At 32.1% G+C, this 14,078-nt stretch overlaps 1 protein-coding gene across 2 annotated transcripts in view; it reads right to left on the bottom strand.

Moving 5' to 3' along the window:
* NOL4 (nucleolar protein 4) overlaps positions 1-14,078 on the bottom strand; it is a 383,228-nt gene that overhangs the window by 294,822 nt on the left and 74,328 nt on the right. For both annotated transcript variants that reach the window (XM_033178023.1, XM_033178024.1), the window contains exon 2: positions 1,927-2,076. In XM_033178023.1, coding sequence (XP_033033914.1) covers positions 1,927-2,076 — 150 coding nt within the window. The remainder of the gene's footprint in view (positions 1-1,926; positions 2,077-14,078) is intronic.

The following is a 14,078-nucleotide window of genomic DNA, read 5'->3' as shown; positions in this document are numbered from 1 at the left end:
GGATTTTATGAGGTTTCAGATTCTGGATATACTTTCAAAGGTTGTATCCCTACCCCAAAATGCAGAAAATGTCTTCCTAATATTAATTCAAAATTGTGTATACTGGAAACATGTTTATCAATGTATTGTAAGTGTTTAGCATGCATAATGGCAATGGATCAGATTCTCTACATTTCATTTAAGAAAACACGGGGCAAGAGATTTGGATTTAAATCACTGACTCATTTTTCATTTTGATTAAAGGTCTATAATAAATACATTTCAAAGATTACGTTATTTTAAATTGCTTTTGGCACCTAAACAGATTTGACTTCCACACTACTATTGACAGTGAAATCACTTGATTTTTTCTTGTTATTTTGGTTTTGGTTTTTATTCATTTAATACAATTGAAATTATGCATCCCTAGCAAAGTCCTTTTACAAAGTCCTATCGAGTTCAGGTAGCTATTTCATGAAAATGCATTATTATAAGATTACACAGTTAGTGATATTAGTAGATCAATATACATTTCTTTTTTTCCTGTTACTGTCCAGAGGAATAACCCTGGCTTAGGAGACAGGCAAAATGAGTATGTTCAGTAATGTTAGTCTATATAAAAATATCTCAAGAAGCTAGGCCATTATCATTAGTCATGATAAGAATGTCTCCTGGAATGTGTAAGTCAAAAGAAAGTTTATGTGGCAGATTTATGTAAGGAAACTTACAATAGTGCCTGCCCACAAACCATGCAATTTGGAAACAGCCAAGAAACAAAACCATAGAGGAGGAGGGATAAATACAACATGTATTAGGGGTTATTATGCGACTACAAAGATTCAATATGACCCTGGCAATATAGCAAAAAATAGTTATGAAAAAGAAGCTATTTCTTATGCTCAGTAGCTAATTTTCAAACATAGGTACCTGTATTTGAAACTTTGAGCATTTCACACATTTTTCTGTATCTGAAAAAAAAATGGATCCAGACTGATATTGTATATCAATATAGCTGAAAACAGTTAATATAAAGGTAGCCAAAAGCAAAATTCAATAAGAATTCTCAAAAAGGATATTATTCTCATTGCTGACAAAGTAATTCGGATGTACATTTCACTCATATAGGAGAAGAATAATTTACTGTTCAATTTTCCTAGACAGGATGAAATATCTATAGTAAGATGATTTTATAAAGTTTTTAAATAAAAAGCTAGATTAAAGTGTCTAGATCAAACTGTAGGTATAATTAGAAACTTTAGAAATAATATATTACTCCATTGTGACAAAATATATTTCGATATCTAACAGTTAATTAAATCTGCTTTTTGCAAAATTTATGACAAAAACATCATATACTTCCATTTTTAAACTTTCAAGGGCCTTCGATCTATTAAAATAACACATATCTTTTAATAGTCTATCCTAGAAAATTAAGATATACATACCCTTCAGGATAAATATATTGAATATAAGGTGACATAAGAAAAGTACATAAAATGTTCTTACTCATTTTATTATTACTATGAACTAGAAAATACCTAAACATATTAATATGATTTGATGGAAAATAAATGTTGACAGTAGTGGTAGTATAAAAGTTCTTATGTTCCAGTCCATAATTCATATGCTATGACTCACTGAATATATTATATTCATAATATAATATATAATATATCTTCCCATTTGTGGGCATTTGATTGGGACTACCACATATTATACATTTTTAAAAGCAACAACATGAAAATTCTAGGGACAGTTTTAAATTATATGAATAGATTAGTGAACATACAACCAAAATAATTACAGTTTAAATGTTGGGCAAGACCATCATATGGCCTAATTTTGTTGAAGATAGAATATTTACAATTATCAAACCCATTTAAACAAGGATACGTAATATCAAGTCTCAAAATGCATGCTCTTTTTTTTTTTTCTTTTTTAACTTACTGCTTTGTAAGTTCTCTTTTGTCCAGCATGTTTCCGAATTTGTTCTCCATTTGGCCCCGTTTCCACATGCATCGAATAAATAATGTCAAAGAAATCTTCAACCACAGCTACCCGTCGTAAAGACAGCTTCTCATCTACCCCCACGCCATCCTGGAAACAAAACAACAACAAAAACACATAAGATTAATAAACCAATTTGCATTTAATAAATAAATTGATTAAAACAAAATGTTTTTATAACCTTAACAAAATCATCTATATAGGAAATATCAAAAATTAATGAATGAATATTTCACTATTTTATGCATTGCTTACATACAGAACTTGAAGAAACATGAGAGAAGACATTTGGCAGAGTTAATATTGAATAAATCATGCTTGCCCATAAATTCCATCTTTTAAGTTTTTATGATGACTTATTTGTTGCCATCAGTACAACTTTCTTAAATTATGTTAAAATGTATTTTAAGGCCCAGTAATTTTTTATTGTAATAATTAAATTCTAGACATGTATTAATTCATCCAAACAATATTGAGTTGCTGGGTCCTGGAAGCTGTAATTTGAGAAATGAAAAAATGATACAGAGTTATCCTAGGTTATTGTATAACCTAGGAAAGAAAACACATTTACTATGCTATCAGTATTGGTCTAAAGAACAATATGTGGTCAAGGTTAAAAACATGAGTGCTACAAATTATCTATGTGAAATTTAGATCTTCTACTTGGAAGCAGCATATTTTGTGCAAATCACTTAAACTTCTCTAAATTTGTTTTTCTCTCCTGTAAAATAAAGAGCCCACTACACAGAACTGTTGCAAGAATTAAATGAAATGATACATTTAAAGGATGTAATCCAATCTTTGCCATATAATGAACACTCAGTAAATGGTGGCTCTTGTCATTTTCAGGACCATGATAAAAAGTATGCAAAGTACTATAGGAATTAAGAGAAAATATCACCTCCTGTTGAAGTAGATTCCAGGAAGAAATATAATTTAACATAGGTTGGAGTTGGAACCAGGCAAAAGCCATTTTGCTGAGAAGTACAACAAAGAACAAAGAGTTTTCATGGATAATAGAGAGGAGTAAGAAACAAATAGAAAAATAGAATGAGATAATAATCTTACATGGCTGCAACATGAAAGGGCTTCCTGCTTGCAAACACACACACACATACACACACACACACACACACACACTTCTTATTTGGACCCTGTGATATAATTTGAAGTAACATAAATAAGCATGAACCCCAGCATACAGCACAAGAGAATGATTAATCTGAGCAAAATCATTATGCAGTGAAATGGCAAGAGTTTATTTGAACAGTAACCCTAGCAGACTGAGCTCACTGCATAACCAAAAGTAAGTCACTTGGTGCTTTTTGCTAGTTTGTTGTTATTTATTTATTTGTTTTTCTGACTTAAGGAAGGCCTTGTAAGTAGTGGTGGCTGAAGCAACATATTCAAACAACTATTATATACTAAATCACATGTTAGGTCAAACAGCTAAAAACGCAATTTAATATGCCTCCTCCTGACCTATTCCCTATACCTGAGAGAATAACCACCTTTCCTAGGCTGAAAACTCAAATTCTAACTCTATCCACTAGTAAAACCACCCATAAAACTTTGTCTTCTTTGTTCCTAGTCATAAAATTTATACAGTCTCCAGCAAATGAACTGAGAGGGTTCCTTTGCTGGAAAACCAAAAAATGTGATAATCTTTTACACTTAGTCTGTATTTATTGTTTATGGGAATAAATATATATTTGCCCTTTAATTCATTCACATGTTCACTGATTTACCTAGCTAAACCCTCAACTGTGAGTGATGTGGGGATCACAGCCTATTAACTCATTTTATCAATAAGTATTCAACAAGGCCCAGATATTACTAAACCCTCTGCTAGTAGCTGGACTTATCAAGATGTGTAAGACAGATAATCGAGCATTTATGAAGCTTACAGTTTAATGCAGAAAATAGGCATTAAAGAAATGATTGCTAGGGTAGCATACTAATTTTTTATGGATTCTCTAACAACTTACTAAAAAGTGAGTGGTTTTCAAAAAGAGAACTTTATTTTCTCATAATCCTGGAGGTCAGCAGTCCAAAATCAAAATGTCCACAGAGCTATACTCTTTCTGGAAGCTCTAGGAGGAATCCATTCTTTGCTTCTTCCAGCTTCTGGTGTTTGACAGCATTTCATGGCTTGAGGTTTCATTATATTACAATTGTCTCTTCTGTGTATCCCTCCTCTGTGTTTTTCTCTCTGGTAAGGACCCTTATGATGAGATTTAGAGCCTAATCAGATAATCCAAAGTAATCTTCTCAAGATGCTTAATAATATCTACAAAGGTCCTTATAGCAAACAAGATAATGTTTACAAGTGTCAAGAATTAGGACTTTGTATCTTAGGGTGGCCATTATTCAACCAACTACAAATGGGTATGAGTTAGAGGACAGGAGAAACAAATTGTGCCATAGGAGCATATATTTGACATGTTTCACAATCACTTATTAACAGTCAACATTGTCTCAAGAAATTGGAAGTTCAGTGTTTGTCAAGATAATATTAAAATCACATTATTTGGGGAGGAAAATGTCTATTATCTTTCTGTCATGTGGACCTGTTTACTCTCAAGTATGAGTTAAGCACAATACACACCTGTACTCTATAAGTAAAAATCAAAAATGCCTTCAGAGGTTAGGTCTACTATATAAATCAGCCAAATATCATCAGTTAGACAGTAAGGTGTAATTAAGTCATTTGGAAACTGGAAGAAATACATTTAATGAGCTTAGAATTCAACAAACCCAAAGTTTGAAAAATGCAAAAAAAAAAAAAAAAATAGTAAATAGACACAGTACAGTAGAAATTAAAACCAAAGACAAAAATCTCGAAAGCACCAGGAGATAAAAGACCCATCACATATAAGTTAACCCCAATTACAATTAACTTCTCAAAAGAAACAAAGGAGGTCAGAATGCAACGGGATGACATATTGAAATTGCTAAATGTAAAAAACTGTCAACCAGGAATCTTATAGCCAGAGAAACCTATCTTTCAAAAATTAAGGTGATGGCCGGGTGCAGTGACTCATACCTGTAATCCCAGCAATTTGGGAGGCAGAGGCGAGCAGATCACCTGAGGTCAGGAGTTCAAGACCAGCCTGGCCAACATGGAGAAACTCCATCTGTACTAAAACTACAAAATTAGCTGGGTGTGGTGATGCATGCCTGTAATCTCACCTACTTGGGAGGCTGAGGCAGGAGAATTGCTTGAACCCTGGAGGCAGAGGTTATGGTGAGCCAAGATCACACCATTGCACTCCAGCTTGGGCAACAAGAGCAAAACTCTGTCTAAAAAAAAAAAAAAGAAGAAAAGAAAAGTATAATACACCATCCCGGATAAACAAAACTGAGAGAATTCAATGCTAGTAGACATAACATACAATAATGCTAAAGGAATTTCTTCGGGCTGAAGGTAAATGACATCAGACAGTAATTCAAATTCACATGAAAATATCCAGAGCACCAGTAACACACTTGACAATAACAGAGAAAAGGGGCAGAAACAAAGGTATATTGGAGTTTGGAGTAAGGAAATGATACCTTATGGTGATGCAGATCCATACATAGAGAGAAAGAGAACCAAAAAGGTCAAATAAGAAAGTTGGCCAGGCTCAGTGGCTCAGGCCTGTAATTCGAGCACTTTCGGAGGCTGAGGCGGGCGGATCATGAGGTCAGGAGTTCAAGACCAGCCTGGCCAATATGGTGAAACCCCGTCTCTACTAAAAAATACAAAAGTTACCTGGGCATGGTGGCATGCACCTGTAGTCCCAGCTACTCAAGAGGCTGAGGCAGGAGAATCGCTTGAACCTGGGAGGCAGAGCTTGCAGCGAGCTGAGATCATACCACTGCACTCCAGCCTGAGCCACAGAGTGACACTTCGTCTCAAAAAAAAAAAAAAAAATATATATATATATATATACACATATATATACTTTTCTACTTTCTTCCCTCAGCTTCTTTAAAAGACATAAGATTACAAACAGCAATAGTTATAAAAATATATTGTTGTATTTCAACATATATAGATGTTTTACTTGTGTGTCAGTTTTATGACTTATCAACCATATAACAAAATATGTATCAGTCATAGAACAAAAAAGTGGGGAAAAAATAGAGCTATATAAAATTTAAATTTATTTACTTGGTTATAACCAAAATACTATATATCTGAAGTAGATTCTGATAATTTCAAATGTATATTATATGCTCCAGAGCAACCACTAAAATATAATTTTAAAATATAATTAAAAAATAAAGAGACTCATTTCATAGTAATAAAAGGTTCAATTCACCAGACAGACAAAACAACGATCAACATATATGGACCCAATAAGAGACTCCAAGTGACATACACACACACGCACACATGCACACACACACACACACACACATTGATGAAGCAAAAACTAACAGGATTAAAGGGAGAAATAGACAATTCAACAATAATAGCTGGAAACTTAAAAGCTCACCTTCAAAAGTAGAGCAATTAGGAAGAAGATATATAAGGAAATAGAAGACTTAAATAATACTTAAAAATTTTAAAAAACTAATAGACATACATAGAACACTCTACAAAATAGTAACACATTTTTCATGAGAGACCTCATGCTATCATAAAACAGGCCTCAATAAATTTAAGGGATTGAAAATATATTTTACATGTTTTATGACCAAAATGGAATTAAATTAGAAATTAGTGACACAAGGATATTTGGGAAAACTACAAATATAAAGAAATTAAACAACATACTTCTGAAAACTAATTGGTCAGAGAAATCCAAAGGAAAACTAGAAATACTTTGAGATGAATGAAAACAAGGACACAACATGCTCAACCCAGTGCTAAATGCCTATATTAAAAAATAAGAAAAATTTCAAATCAGACTTATGTTTTCACCTTAGTAACCAGAAAAAGAGTAAACTAAAATCAAGCAGAAGGGAGAAAATATGTAAAAACCTGAGGAGAAGCAAATGAAATGGAGAGTAGAAAACAATGGACAAAATCAGCAAAACCAAAAAGCAATATGTGAAAACAACTTTTTAAATGACAAAGTTTAAGCTCTACTTATATAAAAATGTAAAAAGAGGAGGGAAGGGAAAACTCAAATTACTAAAATTAGGAATAAAAGAAGGATCATTACTGACCCTACAAAAATTTTTTTAAAAATCACACAAAATAATAAACACGTATATGTCAACAGATTACAATTAATAATATAAAATTAACAATTCCTAGAAAGACTTAAATTACTGATAATGGCTGACAAAAAATATATATAGGCCTATCACAAGTATAAAGACAAAATTAGTAACTAAAAAAGCTTTTCACACACAGAAAAATCCCAGGCCCAGATGGCTTCACTGAACCAAACATTCAAAGAATCAATGGAATTCATCACAAACTCTTTTAAGGCAACAGGTGACAAAACACTTCCCAAATTATCCAATGAGGCCAGTATTATCTTGATACCAAAGATACCAAATGTATCACAGGATAAAAAAGATATACAAAACAATATATTTTATGAATATAGAGACAAAAATCCTCAATAAAATACTAGCAAACCAAATCCAACCATATTTACAAGTTATTATATACCACAATCAAGTAGGATTATTCCAGAAATGCAAGGTTAGTTTAATACAATGAAAGGAATTAATGTAATATATCATATTAATACAATAAAAGACACAAGCATATTATTGTTTCCATAGATGTAGGGAAAAAAAATCATTTGACAAAAGCCAACATACTTCCCTGACAAAAATTCTAAGTAAATTAGGAATAGAAAGGAATTTCCTCAAGTTCATAAGGAACATCTACAAAAACCTCCCATAACTAACCTCTTATTTAATTTTGAGAGATGGAATGCTTTCCTCCTAAAAATAAAAGCCACTCAAGTATGTGTGCTCTAGCCACATCTATTTAACATCACACTGTGAATCTAGCCAGGAAAATTAATCAGGGAAAAGAAAGAAAATACAATAAATTGGAAAGGAAGAAGTAAAAATATCTTTGTAGATGCTTTGTGTGTCACAAATCACATGATCCCATATATAGAAAATTCTAAGGATCCATTAAAAAACTGTTAGAACTAATAAATGAGTTCAAGTCAATATTAAAAATCAATTGTAGTTTTTATTAGCAATGAACAATCTGAAAATGAAGAAGGAAAAATAATTTCTTTTATGAGGGTTTCAAAACATTAAAATATTTAGGAATAAATTTAGATATAAAGTTAAAAAAGTGTAAGACATACACTGAACATTATAAAACATTGCTGAAAATATTTCAAATGAGCTAAATAAACTGAAATGCACCTTACATTTATAGAGTAGAAGACAATATTGTTAAGATGGCAGTACTTCAAACATTATTTTTCAGGATTATTGCAATCACTACCAAAATTCCAAATAGCTTTTCATGAAAATTGACAAGTTGGCCTTAAAATTTATATGTAAATTTAAGGAAACAAGATTAGACAAAACAGCCATTAAAAAAAAGAAATTTGGAGTTCACACACTTCTTAATTTCAAAGTTTACCACACTAAAGTCTTTATTAGATAGTGTGGCATTGGCATGTGAATTGATATATAGATCAGTGGAATAAAATTGAGACTTCAGAAATAAAGCCTTCCATTTATTCAATTCATCTTCAAAAGACATGTCAAAACAATACAGTAGGAAAAGAATTTAACAAATAATTCCAGGACAACTATATACCCAAATGAAAAGGAATAGTCAGGTCCCAACTTCAACACATACATAAAAATTAAATTAAATGATCAATGTAAATGTAAGAGCTAAAACTAAAAATTTGTACAAGGTTACCTAGAAGTAAATGTTTGTAACCTTGGGTAAGGCAAAGTTCTCACAACCACCAAAATTAAAAGCAACAAAAGGAAAAATTATAAATTGAACTACATAAATATTTAAAATGTTTATGATACAAATAATACCATCAAAAAGTGAAATGATATCTCATACAAATGGGAGAAAATATTTGGAAATCATATATCTAAAAAGGACTTACATCCATAATATATGAAAACACAACTCAATAATACAAAGTCAAATAACCAAATTTAAAAACTGCTAAAGAATTTGAATAGACATTTCTCCAAAAAGATGTTTAAATGACAAACAAACACAAGAAAAAATGCTCAATATAATTCGTGATTAGATAAATGCAAATCAAAATAACAATGAAACACTACATCACATGCACTAGGATTGCTATATTAAAAAACAGCAAGTATTGGCAAGGATCTGGAAAAATTGGAATCCTCATACATTGCTGGTGGGAATGCAAAATAATGCAGTTGCTTTGAAAACAGATTGGCAGTAACAAAAAGTTAAACATAGACTTACCAGATGACTTGGTAAGCCAAAATCATGTATATATGAAATACATATATATATACACACATACACACACACACACACAAACACACACACACATTCAAAAGGAATAAGTTCACCCAAAGGATATTATACATAAATATTAATAGCAGCATATTTGTAATATCCAAAAAGTGGGAACTCAAATGTCCCTGAACTGAAAAATGTATAAGCAAAATGTGGCATAACCATACAAAGGACTATCTTTCTACCATAAAAAGAAATGAAGTACTGATTCACCCATGGATAAACCTTGAAGACATTAAGTTTCATGAAAGAGGCCAGACATAAAAGACCACATATTGTATGATTCGATTTATATGAAATGTAGAAAATAGGCAAATGTATGTAGATAGAAATGGGGCCAGATGCAGTGGCTCATGCCTGTAATCCCAGTGCTTTGGGAGGCTGGGGAAGGTGGATCTCTTGAGCCCAAGAGTTTGAGACATAGTGAGACCTTCATCGCTACAAAAATATAAATAAATTGGCTGGGCATGGTGACATGCCTGTAGTCCTAGCTGCTCAGGAGGCTGAGGTTGTAGGATCACTTGAGCCCATGAGGTTGAGGCAGCAGTGAGTCACGATTGTGCCCCTGCATTTCAGCCTTGGCAACAGAGTGAGAAACTATCTCAAAACAATAAAAATAAAAATAATGAAATTAGTTTATTGTTTATTTAGAACTGGGGAGGAGAAAAAAATAAGGACTGGCTGTTAATAGCTACAAAGTATCTTTTAGGAGGGACAAAATGTTCTAAAATTAGATGATGGTGGTTGTACAACCCTTTGAACATACTAAAATTATTGAATTATATACTTTATATGATTAATTTTATAATATGTGAGTTCTATCTCAATAAAGCTGTTAAGATAAATAGTTGCTAATGGTTTTGGATTTTGAGTTCAAGGATGCAAAAACATAATAAAATGAGGAGGGGAGGGGAGGGAGGAGAGGGAAAGGGAGGGAAGGGAAGGAAAAGGAAGCGAAGGGAAGGGAAGTGAAGGGAAAGGAAGAAACCAAGTGGAGGAGCTCATGCAATCCAAATTCAAACAATCCACAATATGGAGTCGAGTGCAGAGTGAAAACAGAAGTGGCTCAACCAATACTGTAGTGGTGATTATGAGAGTGTGCTGGTAAATATTTAAGAACTGTCTCTTGAAAACATATATAATATATAAGGTTATAAACAGTACTGATATAAAAGATGTGTGACATAATTTATAAATAATAAAATATATAATACTTATTACTATAAATTTCATATAGGTGACCAATTCTCACAGAATACTTTCATTGATTTTTGCTGAACCCTTGTATATCCAGTCAACCTATGGTTTTGACTGAACTATTATATGGCAAATAAAACTCCATATCAATCTTCAAATACTTTTCCCAGTATTTTTTGTAATTGATACGGTATGTGATTTACTGTCAAATTATTTCTTACTCTTATACAAATTTTATTCATTAAACTGAAACTTCTGGCCTGGCAAGGTGGCTCAAGCTTGTAACCCTAGCACTTTGGGAGGCCGAGGCGGGTGGATCAATTGAGGTCAGCAGTTTGAGACCAGCCTGGCCAACATGGAAAGCCCCGTTTCTGCTGAAGATACAAAAATTAGCCAGGTGTGGTGGCACACACATGTAATCCCAGCTACTCAGGAGGCTGAAGCAGGAGAATTGCTTGAACCTGGGGAGTGGAGGTTGCAGAGAGCCAAGATTCCACCACTTCATTCCAGCTTGGGCAAAAGAGCAAAACTCCATCTCAAAAACAAAAACAAAAAAAACAACAAAAAAACCCTGAAACTTCTTTCAGCTTTACTAGGACAATGGACAAAATCATAAATCTGACCTGACTTACGTCATTTGCTAATTTATATGTTGTATAAGTACTTCTACCATTGTTTCTTTCAAGTTACCAGTGTGAAATCACCAAACGTGTACTTGAAAACAGAATCACAATAATCCTCCATTATATGGTATTTGCACCATAATGATACTATAAACTAGATGCACCAACTCAAGAGTGTAGACAATATTACACTATATAAAAATAATTATTCATGATAAATTTTGAGCATATATTCCCTTTTAATATTAATTACTTAATATGTTTATATCATTCAACCTTTGGTAATTGCTGGGTTTCATAAATGGATTGTAAAATTTCCAAAAGGTTACCTGTTAGCTCTCATGAGTTAGTACAATCCAGCCCCAGGATATCAACATTTTTATGTCATTCAAGATGAGTAAATGACAGATTCACTGAATTCAGCAAATATTTTATAGAATAGTCACTGTGGTCAACCACTGACATAAAAAGCTTCAAAGAACAAGAACTCAAAAAACTAACTGATCTAATGTGACACTTCAGTGTGCTATGAAAAACATAGCTACTATTGAAAAAGTTTTACATTAAAGCTAATTTGATAGCAAAACTAACCAAATTTGTAAATTGAGTTAGTGATAGCAAGTCTGTGCTCAACAAAATGATTGCTTTATTTAATGTTTTGTTGTATTATATTAACACACTAAAATGACTGAAGGAAAGAAAAGTTAGGCTAAAAATGAGTTACCCCTTATTTAACTTTATGCTTTCTCACTAATTGCCAATGGTAAGATAATATACATACACATAAAAATGTAAAGCAATTATATGAAGCTGACAAATGAGAGACACCATGCTTAGAGACACTAACTTTTTTATTATGATAAAATCAAAGGGTCATTTATGTTAAAAGGCTGACATGCAGCTCTCCATGACTCTTCTCCTTATAGTATCTACTTGGAATATACTTTTTCTGAGTTTCAAATTCAACTTCTTTTTAAATTCTGAACTTTCACCAGTATGACAAAAACAGACAGAAAGAACTGATGCAGAAATAATCATTATAGATCACTGTCCTGAACTTCTTCCTAACTGCCATTCTCCACAGGCCATTGTATCTGCTTTGGAGGTAATTTGGCAAGATATTGACAGACAAGAACACTGTTATAATGCTAAATTATACTAGTCAGATTGAAACAGGATAGTTTGCTGCATTTTCCAATTAATTAAAAATAATATTTGAAAGTCATAATTTTGATATATCAAACATCTACTGAAAGGTTTTTATGGAAATTGTAATAGAAAATTCAAACTAAGGTCAATATAGCACATTTTATCTTCTAGGACTCAATGAATGAAAATAGTTGTTACTTTTTCTAGTCAAAGTGTTATCAATCAGATATTCTAATGGGCAAAATCATCATTATAAAGTAGCTCGTGTAATCGATAGCAATTTTAGTAAAATATTTACAAATAAAAGCAGTATGATTTAAACTTTATAATTTATAAACAACAAATAAAAGAATGACATAATATAAAAGAGGAGATAATAAAATAATTATAAATTTCTAGCAATCAATTTTCAAGAGTCCTAAACTCAAGAATTTATAGTGATCATCTGTAAATAATTTAATTTTCACAAATAGTATGTTTATAACTCTAATTAAGAATTTTTCATAGACAGTATTCCTTGACATCTTCTCATGTATTTGAGTTACTATTTTTAAAAAGGAAAAGAAAAACATAAGAATTTTAAATGAACATTATCTCGGGGAAAAGAAACAACAGTACAAAGTAACAGTAGCATAAAAGAAAAATTCATTTTTAACTTAAAATACTTCAGCCAAAAAATCTGTTTCTGTGAAAAGCAAACATATACAAAAATTATTAATTTTATACCAGCAATTCATTTGGAAAAGCAGATAAAATTTACATCTACTCTTTCCAAAATTAACGATTTACCCAAGAAAATAATACTGAATTCCAAGTTTTTGTTTCTTCAGTGAGACTATATATAATTATTTATATAAAATACTCACAATTGTTTACATAGAATATTCATCTTTCTAGCACAAAAAGTCCATGTTACCAGGAGGACAATCCCCATGTGAAAAGAAGACTAGAAAAACACTGCTTGGTCATATGTGCAGATGCTGGCTAAGTGAGCTTTATTTGTTGGATATTGTCTTACAAGGGACTTTCCATCACATCCCTTACACATGCTGTTGCTTCCCTTAAAATACAAGTAATTTTCAATTTTGAGGTACTGACTAGCCATTTATTCAGGCTGCATGTTTCTCGGCTTTGTCATTATTTCACTGCTCTAGCACCTATTAAACAGTTTATATAGTAGCTTTTGGTGTTTTAGTCATGAAGTCTTTTCCCATGCCTATGTCCTGAATGGTATTGCCTAGGTTTTCTTCTAGGGTTTTCATGTTTTTAGATTTTATGTCTAAGTCTTTAATCCATCTTGAGTTAATTTTTGTATAAGGTATAAGGAAGGGGTCCAGTTTTAGTTTTCTGCAAATGGCTAGCCCGTTTTCCCAACACCGTTTATTAAATAGGGAATCCTTTCCCCATTGCTTGTTTTTATCAGGTTTGTCAAAGATCAGATGGTTGTAGATGTGTGGCATTATTTCTGAGACCTCTGTTCTGTTCCATTGGTCTATATATCTGTTTTGGTAGCAGTACCATGCTGCTTTGGTTACTGTAGCCTTGTAGTATAGTTCGAAGTCAGGTAGCATGATGCCTCCAGCTTTGTTCTTTTTGTTTATGATTGTCTTGGCTATATGGTTCCTTATGAAATTTAAGGTAGTTTTTCTTTTCTAATTCTGTGAAGAAAGTCAAATGGT

This window comes from Trachypithecus francoisi, unplaced genomic scaffold (genome assembly GCF_009764315.1).
Source record: "Trachypithecus francoisi isolate TF-2019V2 unplaced genomic scaffold, Tfra_2.0 Lachesis_group19, whole genome shotgun sequence".
Taxonomy (NCBI): Eukaryota; Metazoa; Chordata; class Mammalia; order Primates; family Cercopithecidae; genus Trachypithecus; species Trachypithecus francoisi.
The sequence above is the reverse complement of the archived record's forward strand: the minus strand, read 5'-3'. Positions and strand labels throughout refer to the sequence as shown.